At 46.1% G+C, this 16,423-nt stretch overlaps 2 protein-coding genes across 2 annotated transcripts; both read right to left on the bottom strand.

Annotated features, from left to right (window-relative positions):
• Positions 1–2,220: 2,220 nt before the first annotated feature.
• Positions 2,221–2,981, bottom strand: LOC123093210 (uncharacterized). The gene is made up of 2 exons (XM_044515126.1): positions 2,750–2,981; positions 2,221–2,625 (listed from the first exon to the last, which is right to left on the bottom strand). Exons 1-2 carry the CDS (start codon positions 2,833–2,835, stop codon positions 2,307–2,309), a joined length of 405 nt encoding a protein of 134 aa, XP_044371061.1. The 5' UTR covers positions 2,836–2,981; the 3' UTR covers positions 2,221–2,306.
• Positions 2,982–13,120: 10,139 nt separating this feature from the next.
• On the bottom strand, positions 13,121–15,565 carry LOC123079174 (uncharacterized). The gene is given in 6 exon segments (XM_044501876.1): positions 13,121–13,291; positions 13,382–13,682; positions 13,776–13,978; positions 14,151–14,257; positions 14,260–14,299; positions 15,245–15,565. Coding segments are annotated over 6 exon segments (1,143 nt in total).
• Between the last annotated feature and the right edge of the window lie 858 nt (positions 15,566–16,423).

Raw genomic sequence — 16,423 nt, 5'->3', positions numbered from 1 at the left:
TATTTTTCCTATTCAAGTTTTCCCCATTTTCTTTTTTCTGTTCATTTTTCTATTCCCTCCAATCCAAAAAAGTGTTGTGGCTTTAGTTCAGCTTTACTTCATGAGTTACAAAAATTGTTCATGTTTCAATTTTTTTTCATAAGTTCAAAAATTATTTGGGTTTGCGAACAATGTCCGTGTTTTTCATAAAATGTTCCCATCTTCCAAGTTTTCCATAAATTCAAAAGGTATCACATTTTTTTTAAATGTTCATCTCTTTAAAGAAATGCTCGCTTATTTAAATTTGTACATAAATTCAAAAACTATTCGCTTCTTTGAATAAAATTGGGAAGTTTAAAAATGCTTGCTTTTTCAAAAATTATTCATGCCTCAATAAAATGTTTGGAATTTTTTAAAAAAGGCTCACATTTTGAAATTTTTTCCAGGTCTTTTTAAAACGTGAACATTTTTTATTGATTATGTACTATGTAGGTTGGAGATTGTTGTCCCACGTCACCGTTCGCCACCGTTCAACCTGGTAAGTAGGGATGAAAACGGCGCGGAAACGGACGGAACTCGTTGCTATCATATTTGTTTTCATATTTTTTTACAGAAGAGGAAACGAATACAGAAACCCCGGAAACAAATACGGAAACAGATACTACCGGAAACAAACATGGAGCGAATACAGAGTGGACACGGTAACAAAATTGTGTGTTGACCGGAACTTAAACCCCCTTGAATCATAGAGAAATCCGGACAAAAAACAAATAAATTGATGGAATTCTTAACATGGCTACAAATTAATATGGTTGTGTCGGTAACATAGGGTAGTTTTGTAGTAGTACATGACAATTTCGTATATAGTCTAGCTGAGTATGTGTGTGGTAGTAAAAGTTGGTACTCAAATGATACATTCTGCTCATTCTACTCATTGTGTCATTGTGTGTTGTTTGGTAGTTGACTATAAAGTAGCCATGAGGCTATAGTAGAAACCGAAATTCCATATAAACTGAAACGGAAAGTTCCGTTTCCACGTGTGTTCCACCGGAAAACACCATTCCGTTTTTGTTTCCGTTTTCGCATAAAAAATTCCATTTCCATTTTCATTTTGTAAATTTTCATTTCCGTTTTCGTATTTCCTCTCCGTTTCCATCTTTCCTCCGGAAAAGCGGAAACTTTTCACTCCATTTTCATCCCTACTGGCAAGTAGGGCTTCTTATCATGTGACGGTATGTGCAGCCTGATGGAGTGACCTTAGGCGTTGCCAAATGGCTCACAACTAGCAATCTATAGTTAAGGATGAGTAAATCTGATTTACTGGCGACAGGCGACATTATGCATCTGTGTCATTTGTCATCACCAAGAAGTTTTAGTGGGTTTTCAATGGTCTAAGTGAATGGGAGGACTGTTACATACCTTTTTTTGTGAGATTGATTTTTAGAATGAAATATCTGTTAAACCATGTGTTCAGATTACAGACTGTTTGCACCCTTGCATTCCTCGCGTCGAGATGTCCGGAGTTAGATCCCATTGCATGTTGATATGTTTTGATGATTTTTTTCGTACAAAACTTGTACTTACAAATATAACAAACTTGTGCTCCGCAAATAACGCAGGTGTAACTCTCCGAGACAACATACTTGTACTCCTTCACGGGTACTACTCCGATCCGGTGTAATGCAACTTGTGCTTCATGGGACACTATCACTCCCTATGGAGTGTAACGTGTACTCCATGTGGTGCAACTTGTATTCCCGCCGCTATGTAGCATGTGTGCTTTGTGCACAGTGCAACCTATAGTCGTAAACACAATATGTACTCAGCGAACAACACAACATATGATCCTCACGTGATGGAACCTGTACTTCCTCAATGAAACAAGTACTTCCCGCATGCTGTAACATGTACTCTTGGTGTAATCTGTACTCCCCACGGTTAATAAAAGAACTAAAAAGGCAAACCAGGGAAAAAGAAGAAGGGAAAAGCCAATATTGAAAAGAGGAAGAAAGGGAAAAACCACCAATCCTCCAATTTTTAGACAAGACGCCAGAAGTCATTTTATAATTGAAAAATATTATTAAGGATAACAGTGAACAATGCAATGGAATGAAACCAAACTACAAAACGACTAGAAAAAATATTAAAATTACATCAAAAATCATGTTGGCCGTCTTCTTCCATTGACTGTATGCCGTCAGCCGAAGTTTAAAACTTAAACTGAAATAATGGTAAGAAAAATGGTATCACTTGGGGCATCACTCCATGTAACGTCGGCTTGCAATTCTTCACCACCCGTCCAGATGGTAGAAGCAAGAGTACGCCCTCTACACAGCTTGTGCGTGTTGTTGAGCGGCAACAGGGTGGCCGATCGCGATCCCGTCATGGTTGATCTCGCCTGCCGGCGACGGGCCCGCCACGGCCCTCATTGTACTAGTAGTAGTATTAGCACCTGCCGCCGCCGCGTAAAGCATGATGTAAGATATGATCCCGAGCACGGTGGCGACGATGCTAAGAACGGCCCCCATCATGAAGACGCCGTCCTTGACGGGGTGACAGCCCCGGCCCTGGCTAGTTTCGCGCGTCATGGGGATGTTCCTCGCCGCACCTAGCAAGAAGAACCGCTCCGCGATCAACGCCATTATCCTGCACACACTCAACGGCAGCATGTTCATCGCCCATTGGATTGGCCGTCACCTCGATCGAACCCTCGACATGCATGTCAGGAATGGATGGGCTATGAGCAGTTGAGCACGGAAGCTTAGCTCACCATGAGAGGACGCAGAGGGCGGCGCCGGTGGCCCGCTTGGACTTGGCAACGGGCTTGGACCCGGAGAAGCCGGCGCCCCGAGGCATGCAGCGGCCGCAGCAACCGCCGACGGCCGAGGCGGTGATCTGGGCCACCAGCAGCAGGAGGGCCGCCACTAACCCCAGTGCGTACGCCGGGTTGTCAGGGTACACGCACTCGTTGCTGTACACCTCAATGTCATTCCGCTGCGCGCCACGAGCATCGCAAGCGCGCGGGTCAGTTCAGTTTGCTTGAGATGGACGGAGCCACTACCAGTGCACATACGTACCGTGAGCTTGGTGCCCTCGGCGATGAACCCCAGGACGGCACTTGCGACCCCAAACAATGCTACCACCACAGACAAGACGATCACGGTAATCTTCATTTCTCTAACAAACTACTTCCTTTTTTGGTCCGTCTTCCGAGATAGTGACTGCGTGAGGTGATGGATGGGTATAAAAGCCATGATCAAATGTCCTGATGCTTATATAGAGGACGCTGATCAGGTCGGCCAAGCTTATTAGGTTTTCCACGAAGGTGCCTTCACGCGTACCGCTCTTCTTGTCCGCAAACATCGTCTGGCACCGGCTGGCGGGGAACGCGAGGCTAAGGCTGACGCGATCGTACATAGTCGTATCCGAAAAGGATCAACTCACGACAAGCCTGATTACGTAGACATCTAGCAACGCAGGACGTGTGCATCTGCCAAGTTAAATTGATGCTGGCCGCTGATTACGAGTGCTTTGGAAGCCGAGATATGCTGTGTACTGTACACTCACAGAAACAGGAAGGAAAAACACACACTCTTGACACCCCTCTATCTTGAATCTTTTCAAACCGGCCCTTCAAAACAACAATTGGCATTCCTTGAGAAGGCCAAAACTCTTTCCTCCTCCAAAAGAACATACCCCTAGCTTTCCTCCTCCCCGTGTCGGGCAGCCGCCGGTTTGCCCCATCACCGATGGCCTTTGGGCCGGGCATGAAGGTGTGGAGGACCTTGGCCGTCCGCTGCCGGGAGGGGCTCTGTTCCGGTTCTTATTAGATTTAGCATCTTGACTAGGGCTGTGTGGCGGTGGCGATGTTTCCATGTTTTATCCCTGTCTCAATGGTGCGTCAAGCGTCGTCGAAGGACGTGTGGAGGCATGTCTACGTCGGGTCTCGTGGGGTTCAGTCGGTGCTGGTTTACAGGTTTGATCCATCTAATCTACGACTTTCTTCATCAGCGATGGTTGCTATGGCGCGCTAGTCCTATGAAGCTTTGGCACGACGACTTCTCGACTGTCTAATACAACAAGGTTTGCCCGGCTCCGGCGAGGGAGGGGCAATGACCGTGGCGCCCCTTCGGCTGGCTCCAGTGCTTGTAGTCCACGCGAGGTGGTCCACAGACCCGATTGTAATTTTACTACCGCCGCTGTTTTTTGTACTGCCATGATTAAAGATGAATAGAATGAAAGTTTTTCACGCGAGAAAACAACAACAATTGACTCTAACATTTCTGAAATGGGAAGGGAAATATAAAAGGCTTTTTAAAAACCTTTTTTGGGCGATGTCGGAGTTCTTAAACAACCCTTCAAAATAACAACCGGGCTTTAACATTTCTGGAATTAGGGGCGATATAAAAGGCTTTTCAAAACCTTTCTTGGGCGTCGTAGGAGTATACCTCGAGCTGGTTCCTCTCGCTGCCACCATCCTGCACCCCCATCAATTCAGACCTAACCACCCGAAATAGTTTCGCTCCTTGTAAATAACCAATTCGTACCGTTACCCGCCCCCACTCCCTGAGCAACCGATGCCACCATCAGAAATGGCATACATCAACACGGCACTTCCACAGCCCCTCCTCACTTCTCGTCCCTCTCTCAAAGACAACCCCTTGCCCACCTTCCACAGACCATTCCTCTCCCTACCGCATCCTGCGCCCCACGCCACCGTCCCTACACCGGTGCTGAGCGGTGATGTGGTGCAAGTTTGACACGCCTGTTGCTCCTGTCGTGTCAGACGAAGGGTAAGAGGTCCCCCGTGCGACACCTCCTCCCTTCCCCGGCCTTCACCGGTCATTCCTTCATATATTCCGTCGGCCACCAGGTGGACGCCGGCAAGAGTTTTGACCTTGCGCTCGCATGAAGAGGGGATTAAAATATGTGATAAGAACAAGTGGGCTTTGCTTATTATTGTATATGCAAAAAAGTCTACATGTAGGGAATTTAAAGTAGCACAACACCTCCAAAACTTCAAAATGTTTTTTGAATGCAACTTAAAACCGTGAAAAATGCTGAAATTCTAGCGAGTCTCCTAGATTTTCTCTAATGCTTGATGGAGTCAAAAAATATGCACAATTTAGGCTAGAATGTCTCACATCACAACTCTTCGCCGCCCTACATATCAGTCTAGCTAGTCAACTTTTCTTTGCACCATCTGGAAAATTTCTCTACTACTCTCATATAATCTATATTGCCTTTCTTGAACTTGAATGACACACGAACAAAAGGGAAGAAAAAGCAGGTCTTCCAAAAGTGCAAGCATTGTAGGATTAGCTCCGGAGAAAATCCGGCCTACTGAGGCTCTGGTAAACTGCTAGGCCTTTTCGTGCACTTGACTTGACCACATGATATCAAGTAAGGGGCAGTTCTTTTCAGATTCTTCAGAAACAGATTCTGGAAAACTTCCCACGGAATTCGAGTTCTTAGCAGAGAATATAGTATGATATTGCATTATGAGTTATGTACTGAAATATCTGCAATGCAACTAGACTAAAACTGTGTGCTGAATTGCTAACAGTGCGTTGTTTCGAACAGTTTCTCGTCGGATATGTCAAATATGAGCACAAAAATAATTTATGAATATCACAAAGTGCTAAATACTATAATTAAAAGGTTGTAATGCTGCTTCCTAATAAAAGGTAGTCAACTAGAAATTAGAAGGACTAATCTCAAGATACGAGACTCACAACAACAGCATCACATGTTGAGGCCATGGTACCATCATCTTCGGTGTTTGAGCATTCACGCATGTAAAAGGCATGTGAAGTGGCATGTACAAATCATTGTCAAACTTGTCAAAATTATCATACTATCTTCGGTGTTATCACGCTTGCAGTTGTGGAGACACATGCATGCAGTGACGATGATCCTTTGGGTCTCATGTTTGTACCGTGGTATGCCTAGGGGAACTTGCCATTTCATCTTTAGAACACCAAATGATCTTTCGACGACGTTTCACAAAGAAGAATTGCAATGGTTGCATGTCTCGTGTCTTCCCCTCGGAGGGTGTTGTTGGAACTCTATGTTGGGGAACGTAGTAATTTCAAAAAAAATCCTACGCACACGCAAGATCATGGTGATGCATAGCAACGAGAGGGAAGAGTGTGTCCACGTACCCTCGTAGACCGAAAGCGAAAGCGTTAGCACAACGCGGTTGATGTAGTCGTACGTCTTCACGATCCAACCGATCAAGTACCGAACGCACGGCACCTTTGAGTTCTGCACACATTCAACTCGATGACGTCCCTCGAACTCCGATCCAGCCGAGCTTTGAGGGAGAGTTCCGTCAGCACAACGGCGTGGTGACGATAATGATGTTCTACCGACGCAGGGCTTCGCCTAAGCACTGCTACGATATTATCAAGGTGGATTATCGTGGAGAGGGGCACCGCACACGGCTAAGAGATCCAAGAGATTAATTGTTGTGTCTTGGGGTGCCCCCCTACCCCCGTATTTAAAGGAGCAAGGGGGGAGGCGGCCGACCAAGGAGGAGGGCGCGCCAAGGGGGGAGTTCTACTCCCACCGGGAGTAGGACTCCTCCTTTCCTTGTTGAAGTAGGAGAGAAGGAAAGAGGAAGAAAGGGAGAAGGAAAAGGGGGCTGCACCCCTTGTCCAATTCGGACCAGAGGGGAGGCGCAGGCCTCCTTCTTTTTGACCTCTCTCCTCTATTCCCATATGGCCCAATAAGGCCCATATACTCCCCGGCGAATTCCCGTAACTCTCCGGTACTCCGAAAAATACCTGAATCACTCGGAACCTTTTCGAAGTCCGAATAAAGTCGTCCAATATATCGATCTTTACTTCTCGACCATTTCGAGACTCCTCGTCATGTCCCCGATCTCATCCGGGACTCTGAACTACCTTCGGTACATCAAAAACCATAAACTCATAATATAACCGTCATCGAACTTTAAGCGTGCGGACCCTATGGACATGACCGAGACACGTCTCCGGTCAATAACCAATAGCGGAACCTGGATGCTCATATTGGCTCCCACATATTCTACGAAGATTTTTATCGGTCAAACCGCATAACAACATACGTTGTTCCCTTTGTCATCGGTATGTTACTTGCCCGAGATTCGATCGTCGGTATCTCAATACCTAGTTCAATCTCGTTACCGGCAAGTCTCTTTACTCGTTACGTAATGCATCATCCCGTAACTAACTCATTAGCTACATTGCTTGCAAGGCTTATAGTGATGTGCATTACCGAGAGGGCCCAGGATACCTCTCCGACAATCGGAGTGACAAATCATAATCTCGAAATACGCCAACTCAACATGTACCTTCGGAGACACCTGTAGAGCTCCTTTATAATCACCCAGTTACGTTGTGACGTTTGGTAGCACACAAAGTGTTCCTCCGGTAAACGGGAGTTGCATAATCTCATAGTTATAGGAACATGTATAAGTCATGAAGAAAGCAATAGCAACATACTAAATGATCAAGTGCTAAGCTAACGGAATGGGTCAAGTCAATCACATCATTCTCTAATGATGTGATCCCGTTAATCAAATGACAACTCATGTCTATGGCTAGGAAACTTAACCATCTTTGATTCAACGAGCTAGTCAAGTAGAGGCATACTAGTGACACTATGTTTGTCTATGTATTCACACATGTATTATGTTTCCGGTTAATACAATTTTAGCATGAATAATAAACATTTATCATGAAATAAGGAAATAAATAATAACTTTATTATTGCCTCTAGGGCATATTTCCTTCACTCTAGTACCCCCCCCCCCCCCTCCATTCCCTTACACAAGACCACTTCGTTTTTCGTGTCAAACTTTGACTTATAATTTTGGTCAACAAAATATGGATTATATGTATCAAAATATATCATCAGAGAGTTCTTTGAAATGCGCATCCAACGAAAAACTTTTGATGCCAGATAACTCACCTTTTGTTGGTATTAATGGTCAAAGTTAGACATAAAAATATGAAGTGGCCTTGTATAAGGGAATGGAGGGAGTACATGATATTGTTGCTCTTTGTATCGTGCTAGATATCCAACTCTGTTTGGATATCAGGAGGCCAAAAGGTAGTATTTATCAACAATAAGACATGAGAAAGTTAGAACATAGCATCATGTATATAAGGATATGCGTACATACAAGATTACCTATTGGGGTTGTGAAAAATGATCATACTGAAGTATAGCTAAGCTCCATACACATGTGTTATGAACAAATATGGGTCATCCAGGAATAAAAAGAGCGGGCCTCACATCGAAATCACACACGGCCATGACATTTTCACTTGAATTGCACTTTGAGTTGCCACTATCTTTTCCTTTGCATTAAAGATTTCCACGCTACGCACAAACGCCTCATTTTTAGCACTCACTTTCCATCTTCTTCATTCATCTTAGGACTTGCCGAATAAGAACATGTTCTCTTCTTCCCACACTTTACACGAGTTAGGAGAGGTGTAAATTGGGCATCCTCACCTTCACAGACAAAATCATCTTCCAAGTTGACTTGAGAGGGATCACCTTGATATTGCGAATTGGCACCCTCGCATGATCATTTGTGACACAACAAGCATCAAACACCTCTCACATTTTATCCTTCTACACGATTTGAGCAAACTGAAACATGGCAGCTTGTGGACGTGCCTGTAATCAAATAGAACTACTACATGTAAAACGCAATGATACCATCAACATTACACACAATTTGCAACAATGACATGACAATAATGATACCTTTAACTTCAATGGCCACCAATCATCGGTAGCATCAATGGTATTCGTAAAATGATCTCTTCGTATGCCAAATGTTTTTTTAAGAGAAGACCGTAGAACAGAATGTTCTACGGTAATTTTTTCATTAATAAATATATACAATTACAAGGTAAGAACCAAAAAATAAAGATGAATCAACCAATTCCTTGTTTGGGAAACATGATCGAAATTATTATAAGTGCTGCTCAGGCTATTCTTTAATCTGCTTTGCTCTTTCTGCTCTTGCTCTGATCTCAGTAGCTTGCAAGCCCTCTTGTAGATAGTATTTCCATCCCCCTATATGAGTTGGTGCTTGTCTGAAGATCTTATCATTTCGAACCAGCCAGATGCTCCAACAAGCCGTCACAATGATGTCAAAAGCAATGTCACTGGGGAGGAGTTCAGCTATAATACAGCATTCATCAAAGCTCGAAATGCCTCTGTTCTTTTGTGGGAGTAGGTGGTTCCAACAGTTCATAGCAAAATTGCAGTCCCATAATAAGTGTGATAGGGTTTCCTCCGTGTTATCAGAACAAAGAGCACAATTATAGGACTGAAGTGACATCTTTTTCCTCTTAAGCAAGCTTTGGGTATTGACTCTATCATGTAGCAGCAACCAGAAGAAGATTTTGTGGGTGAGCCTAGCAGAGATTTTCCAAAAGAGCTTGAAAAGATGGTGTGTCTTTGATGGGCCCAGGATGGTCTTGTATGTTTGGATGGAGGAGAATTTGGAAGTGTTTACTTTCAGAAACCAACGGTCAAGTTGATCTTGAGTCTGGTGATCAGCAATTATGCTTTGAAGTTGTAGGAACTGAGAATATGCTTGGCTGGATAGTGGCCTTTGGAAAAGATCTTCCAGAGAGTGTTGAGCATTAACCTTCTTGAGGGAGATGTTTTCTTCATATGCCAAATGTTTTTTGAAGCAATGTCTTCCATATGCTATAATTAGTCCCAAATGCACCCAACTTGTTTTTTAATTTCTACCGTGAATAATTTCTCTTTGTGCATTCATTATCATATCCAAGTTCAGACAAACACGAGTGAGGGGCGGTTATTTGCTTGCGTTTTCTCTACGCACACATCCATAAAAAATTGTATTAGCCACACTATCGCAATTTGCTTTGACTCCCTTGACTTTCTCCATTCATAACACGTATATCAAAATTTTAATTTATACCATATATAATTTATATATCATTAGTGACACCAAAAACCGGACATATATAATTTACCAGAATCGTGGTTTTGTTTCATCTTGAATTACACAAGGATTGTGACCAGATTGTTGGGGATTCCTATGGCAAAATTGTGTTATTTTGTGCTTCATATTCTATAGAACCAGAACCTGTGATCGGGGCGAAAAGAACTACTAGCCCTAAAGAGAGGTCACACACACACACACACACACACACACACACACACACACACACACACACACACACACACACACACACACACATTAGGGTATCGCAAGTGGGCACAGCTACCGTCCGTGCTTTCGTCTTCTTGACTTCGTTGCCTAGTATCATGTCTTGAATCCTGCTGGCTGCACAGTTTCACAGAGAGTTGAGACGCAGACTCGCACGAGTCGGTCACCTACAACTCGAACGCCCTAAGCAAGCATTAACTGATGTATTCCTGACTGTCTCAAGATTACACAAGAAATCTCAATGCAAACGTATAAATAGTAAACAAGCATTGCTGATCCTCTAATCCAAAAGTAACACAAGAATACAAAGGCATCCATCTCAAAAATGAAAAAAAAAAGGCATACACAAGGATAGAGAAGAAGGTATGCATGTTACATGCAAAAGAAAAATGATCGGAAGGGATATATAATATAACACGGATGTGGCTAGGTCTCAGTCAACTGAGACTTAACCAAGCCTCAGTCAACTGACATATACTCCTTCCGTTCCGATTTACTCGTCGTGGTTTTAGTTTAATTTGAACTAAAACCATGACGAGTAAATCGGAACGGAGGGAGTATATAAGAAAAGAAAACTGAAAACAAACTTGTACGAATCACTATGCAAGATCAGAGGAACATAGCATCAACTGAGCGTAACGAAGTCCCGGTGGACTGAGACTTAGCAAAACTGATATCTCTACTACTTAAAAGAAACATAACGTTCCCTCTCCCCTCTTACGTCCGCCTCCCTTCGTCCAGCCTCTCGTACGACCCCCTCTCCCGTCCACGATTTTCTTTTGTCCCTCCATCGGTTTTATTCCTGGCGGTTCCCTGTTTACCGGTTTATCCTCATTTGGCTGGACAAGCCCACTCTAACTTTGATAACTGAATAATTCACGTATGGTAAGCAATTTGTTATTTGGCAAACACAATCAGTTCATGTATGGTAATAAAAATCTGATTTGATAATGCTAATCAATCTCCTTTCTTATGTCAATCAATCTCCTTTCTTCTTTAATGACGCATTAATCTTATGGAAAACCCATCCGCCTTAAACCATGCAATCGCTCGTGTGGGACACGCAAATCAGGGATAGGGGCGGGCTGCGGTTATGTTACGATTCCCCTGATCCAGTCGCCGCACCCATCATCTGATGAAGTTGACCTCGGCGGTAGACCGAAGTACGCGGCATCCCAGCTCCAGTGCAGTGCTATCTTCCATGATCCATGCCGCTTGAACTCAGATGGTGAGTGGCTGCACAAGAAGATGGGAATTGGGATCATGGTCATCCATGCGATCATGTAGCGCCGCAGGCGTCACGTGGACTCCCCGCTTCCACCGGCGATCTCCATCGAAGAATCTGCTATTGCTTAGGAGTAGGGCACCGTCGCCGCCTTCTGTGAGCGGTTGGCCTTGCACGGGCTTCTCGTCGACAACCACAATGACTGATCATGCTAAGGTTATATCAGGAAACTATTACCCGTTTTAGTTTTTTTACCTTTACTATGCAGTGTCTGCGAAGCCCGTGATTCAATCTAATCTAACTACTTGCTTGATTGTTGTAGTTGTAGCCTGCTCGCTTGCTTGCTTGATGGTACAACTCGATTTGCAGCGCTTTAGCGGCACGCAGCAGAGAAGAGAGGGTAATCAGCTTTGGACGCTGCCTTCAGTCATGGTGCACGGTAACCAATTCTTTCAAAAGTGGGCTGGATCAAATAATATTCAAGTGAGAACACCATGATTTCTTGCTATGTCCATGCATGGTAGAATTATGCCCTATTTCTAATCAGAATTTTGCATTCTGTTGTGTCAAAATGTATACTTTAGAATGTTAGTTATATGCTAATTACCATATATGATTGACATATGAGGGACTGACCGCCAAAAATGTGAACGGGATGAATTGTGTAGTTCTTACACAAAATTTACCAGAAGAGAGTTGACTTTACTTGTTTTTATTCTTGTAGTGATCGATCCTGTATTCAGCGATTGTTATACTAATATTTTATACTCGTTGAGGGTAGTAATGCAGAGCTGGATATTTTGGGCTGACCTGCCAAAGCAATTGTACACCAGTGATAGTTATACTCATGTGATCTTCGCCCCTAAGCTATTTTTTACCTTTACTATGCAGCTTTTGTTTGATAAATGAGCTTGCTATGGTACGGTCAAAGGAAGTGCTTGACTAGGTAAGTTTACATGGACAAACAAATTATTCCTATATAATGTAGCTTTACTTTTATATTGTTCTCACGAACAAGAATGTGTTGGTCTTTCATGTTCTTATTTTGCCAATACGCAATGTTTTTTGGAGGTGGGGTGTTCTTTGTAGACATAGACAAGTACTATATTCGAAATTGTGTACAGTCTCGCTGGACTAATTTTCCATAATAAATAGCTAGGGAGACTGAGCAATACATATGTACAGCACAAGTTTGGATTATTTCCATGGTGAAGACAACACAATAGACACGTACATGGCAAGTTGGGGTTATTTCCATATCCATCACTAACACATGTCCTTGATAGGTAAGTTTGGATTCTTTCTAAAACTTGCCTATCTTGAAAATGGAAACCACCCCTAATTCATCTCCTTGATAGGCAAGCTCAGACTATTTCACATACGCATTAGGCAAGGTAGCAATTGTTTCTTGTGTATGACACCATCATCTCCCATGGCAATGATTTCTAAAGGGCGAGGCTGCGAGGGGTGGCAATAGTATTGTAAGTCCACGATAGGCAACCACACAAAAGTGATTACGCACGTGTTGCACTCGCACGCTTGCAAAATGGATCTAAGGAAGGGAGAAAGAGAGAGAGGAACATAGTTTTTCCTACATACATGAAAACATAGTTATTAGGATAAACATACTCCCATTGCAACGCACGGGCACTGGGCTAGTAACACAGACGCATGTTTGACGATGATGGTTGATCAGATGGCGCGCGTTACACCTGTTCGTGTCCTTTAGGAGGAGCAGAAGGAGGGGGGTGCTGCTGGTTCGGCGCGTGCGCTGCGTAGCCTTCTGTAGTAGGAGGGGGAAACTGCTGCTGCTGGTTGGGCGCGTGCGCTCCATAGCCCTGTGCCGGAGGAGGCGGGTAGGGCGCTTGGTCGTACGGCTGACCCTGGGGCGGTGCAGAGTACTGCGGGTAGCTCGGCGGCGCGGGCGGCGCAGAGTACTGCGGGTAGCTCGGCGGCGCGGGCAGCGCCTGCCCCTGGGGAGGCTGCGACGGGAACTGCGGCTGCCCCGTCGAGATCCCGGCGGCGCTCGCCGGCATCTGCTCGCCTTCCTTGGGCGCGGCGGTCTCGGCAACAGTGGCAGGCTGCGTGCGGAGCATGACGTAGGAGGTGATCCCGAGGGCCGTGGCGACGAGCGTGAGCGCGGCGCCGCCGGCGAAGATGCCGTCTATGGGGATGTAGCAATAGCCGGACGCTGACGTTTCACGCGTCCCGGGGGCGTTTGCGGCCGCTTCTACCACCAGCATCCCAAAGGCGACCGCCGCCACAATCCTGCATGCATGCATGCACGTTTAAGTGAGCACTAGTGGTTGGTCACCCACGCGCAACCCGCGTGCTCCGGGTAGCGAGCGATCGGCCACTCACCATGAGAAGACGGCGCAGATGACGCCGATGACCCGTTTGCTCTGGGAGGGGATGGCGCGGGACTTGCAGCAGCCGCAGCAGCCGCCGAGGGTGGCGAAGATGATCTGAGCTACGGCCAGGAAGATGGCCGCGCACACCCCGAGCCCGAACGCGGGGTTCTGCGGGTTCAGGCACACCCCTACACCCTCGTACACGTCAAAAATCTGCGAGACATATATCCGCAGTTTCAGCACAGAACAAGAAGAAAACACACGTACGTCAACAGAGCACGCACACAGATACAGACCAAGAATCCAAGCAAACACATAATCCAGGAGTATATATGTACGTATGTTCAGTACGCAAGGAGATGAATGTAATGTGGGGCTAGCTTACAGTGAGCTTCGTGCCCTCGGCTGAGAAGCCCAGGATGGCACTGAGCACCCCGAGAGAGCCGACGACCGAGCACACGATGATCATCTTCAGATCCATTTTCATTGCCACTGCTCTCGATGGAATCTCGATCTTTATCGGGTTGTGGTCGACTGGCGTGCACCCGCGTTTATATAGACGGAGTGACCGCCTGACGTGATTCCATTGGTCCAAGCCTATGTCACTCGAAGGGGAAGACTTCTGCGGCGACCACCATCACTATGGTCTAGCAAAGTTCCGCGTAATTCATATCATCATTACGTTTTTAATGCTGAAGCATAATTAAGAAAGTTCGTAGGTGTAGGATAATTGTAAAGAAAGCTAATGCATTGTAGAACGTTGACATGGTAGACAGCTTTGCCGTCACGGCATATATCCATGGTTCTGCCGGCGCAGTACGTACAATACCCCCCCCCCCCCCCCCCCCCCCCCCACCCCCCAAAGTTGTAATGTAGTCACGAGAGGTATATGTACGGAGTATATTGTCCAAAAGGACAATTGCCAATAGAGAATTGCACCCGATTTGTTCCACACTATCGTCGGCGACGATCGGTTTCTAGCATGGTAACTCCGGTGCAGCCAGCATCCTGTATACGGAATAATTGTTTCTTGGTTTTATGGTCCCCGCGGACAACCCGGATCCCTAAAACAGACACCGCATCTGGTTGTGGATTGATCCAGATAGGGGTCCCAACATTGATATGAGAGTCGATCATCCAAAGCTAGCAGCAAACATCCGTCACATTTGATGCAAATTTGAATACACTAAATGAGTTTGATTCAAACTTAAAGAATTTTTACATTAAACCGGATGTTTTCCATCTAAACCGGAGCACATACATTCATTACATTTTGACATGTTTCAACTAAACTATAGTGGAATAGGCTATTCTAATCTAGTCTAAAATGGCCGCCGACCGCGGCGTCGTCTGTTTTCCATGATATGTCTTCCTCATGTCCGGCAGCAAGCTCAATGGATAGCTCTAAGCCCCGGGAAATGAAGCTTCGGCACCAGGGGAGAATAATGGCATCCGCCTCCGCGAAGCGGGCAAGCTCACCAGTTGAGAGGCCCGGCAAGACGGTGGCGGTGGCCTTCCTGGGACCAAAGCGGCGGCAGTCTCCCATGTTCTACTCTTCCTCGTTATCAGTGATGGTCGTGGATGTGCCAACCTCGTCGTCGTGGCGGCGGTGCGCGCCGACATGGAGCTGGTGACATCATTGGTGCTGTCATCAAACTTCTTCGCCGCTGCATCGATCTCCACGAACATAGTGTCTTTCTCCGCCCGCAAGATGCGCAGCCGCCATCGCTCGCGAGGGATGTCGCGAACTGTGCGGTAGGACATGAGTGGCGCCTTCTTCTCATCCACATCAGCTACCATGTTCGTGTCAGAGTTGTCGTTCGCCTGGTCACGGCCGATTTGCTCCTCCACGGGTAGGTGCTCATCGAGGAGCCGGAGGTTGTACCTCTGGTCGATCGCGCCTGCCGAAACACCGCCTCCCCCTCTTACACCATGTCGGTGAAGTGCGCCCAAGCCTCGCCCATAGTGATGCCCGTGTGGACCACCGAGGGCGGTGGCACCGGATCGTCGTCGGACGCCTCTTCCATTGGCTCGTCCACATCGTTGCCCTCTGGTGAGCTCGTCGGCGAGCCAACCTATATCCGGTTGGCTTGGCGGGCCTGCCAACCGACCGCAATGCCGGAGAGGCTATCCCAGAGGGCTTTGGAACTCGAGGCCATGGCTGGTATGATACACAGAGGAGATCATGAGCAGATGTGTGATGCAGCTGTTGCTGGCCCTGACAACGTTTAAAGAGTGGGCGGATGCCAGACCAAGCGGTAGGGTGTTTAATGCCGACCAGCAAACAGACGAACATGTGGCGTCGAAGTAGGTTCATCGGCAACCACACTTGTTCAATGGAGAGAGACAGACAAATGGGTGTCGTTTGAATGTGGAGAGAAGGCGCGTGCCCCGGGACGTGACGCAGGTGGTGCACCCCTTCAATGTCGGCTCTAGTGAGAGGTCATGTCCACTCTGGGCCTGCATGAATGCAACGCTAACCAGCATAAATGCACGACAACTGCTTCACACGGGAAAGGGAGCGGGCAAGGAAGAGGGGTTTTGGGTGGGACCAGGATGTTGGACGCCTGTGTGGTAGTGGTCCAAATGCCTGCAAAACCCCCTCCTCTGGTTTACGGAAAAATGGACATCCGAACGGTCCATGAAAGGATGAAGTAC

This window comes from Triticum aestivum, chromosome 1B (genome assembly GCF_018294505.1).
Source record: "Triticum aestivum cultivar Chinese Spring chromosome 1B, IWGSC CS RefSeq v2.1, whole genome shotgun sequence".
In the NCBI taxonomy this organism is placed as follows: Eukaryota; Viridiplantae; Streptophyta; class Magnoliopsida; order Poales; family Poaceae; genus Triticum; species Triticum aestivum.
This window is presented reverse-complemented; position numbering and strand designations above follow the sequence as displayed.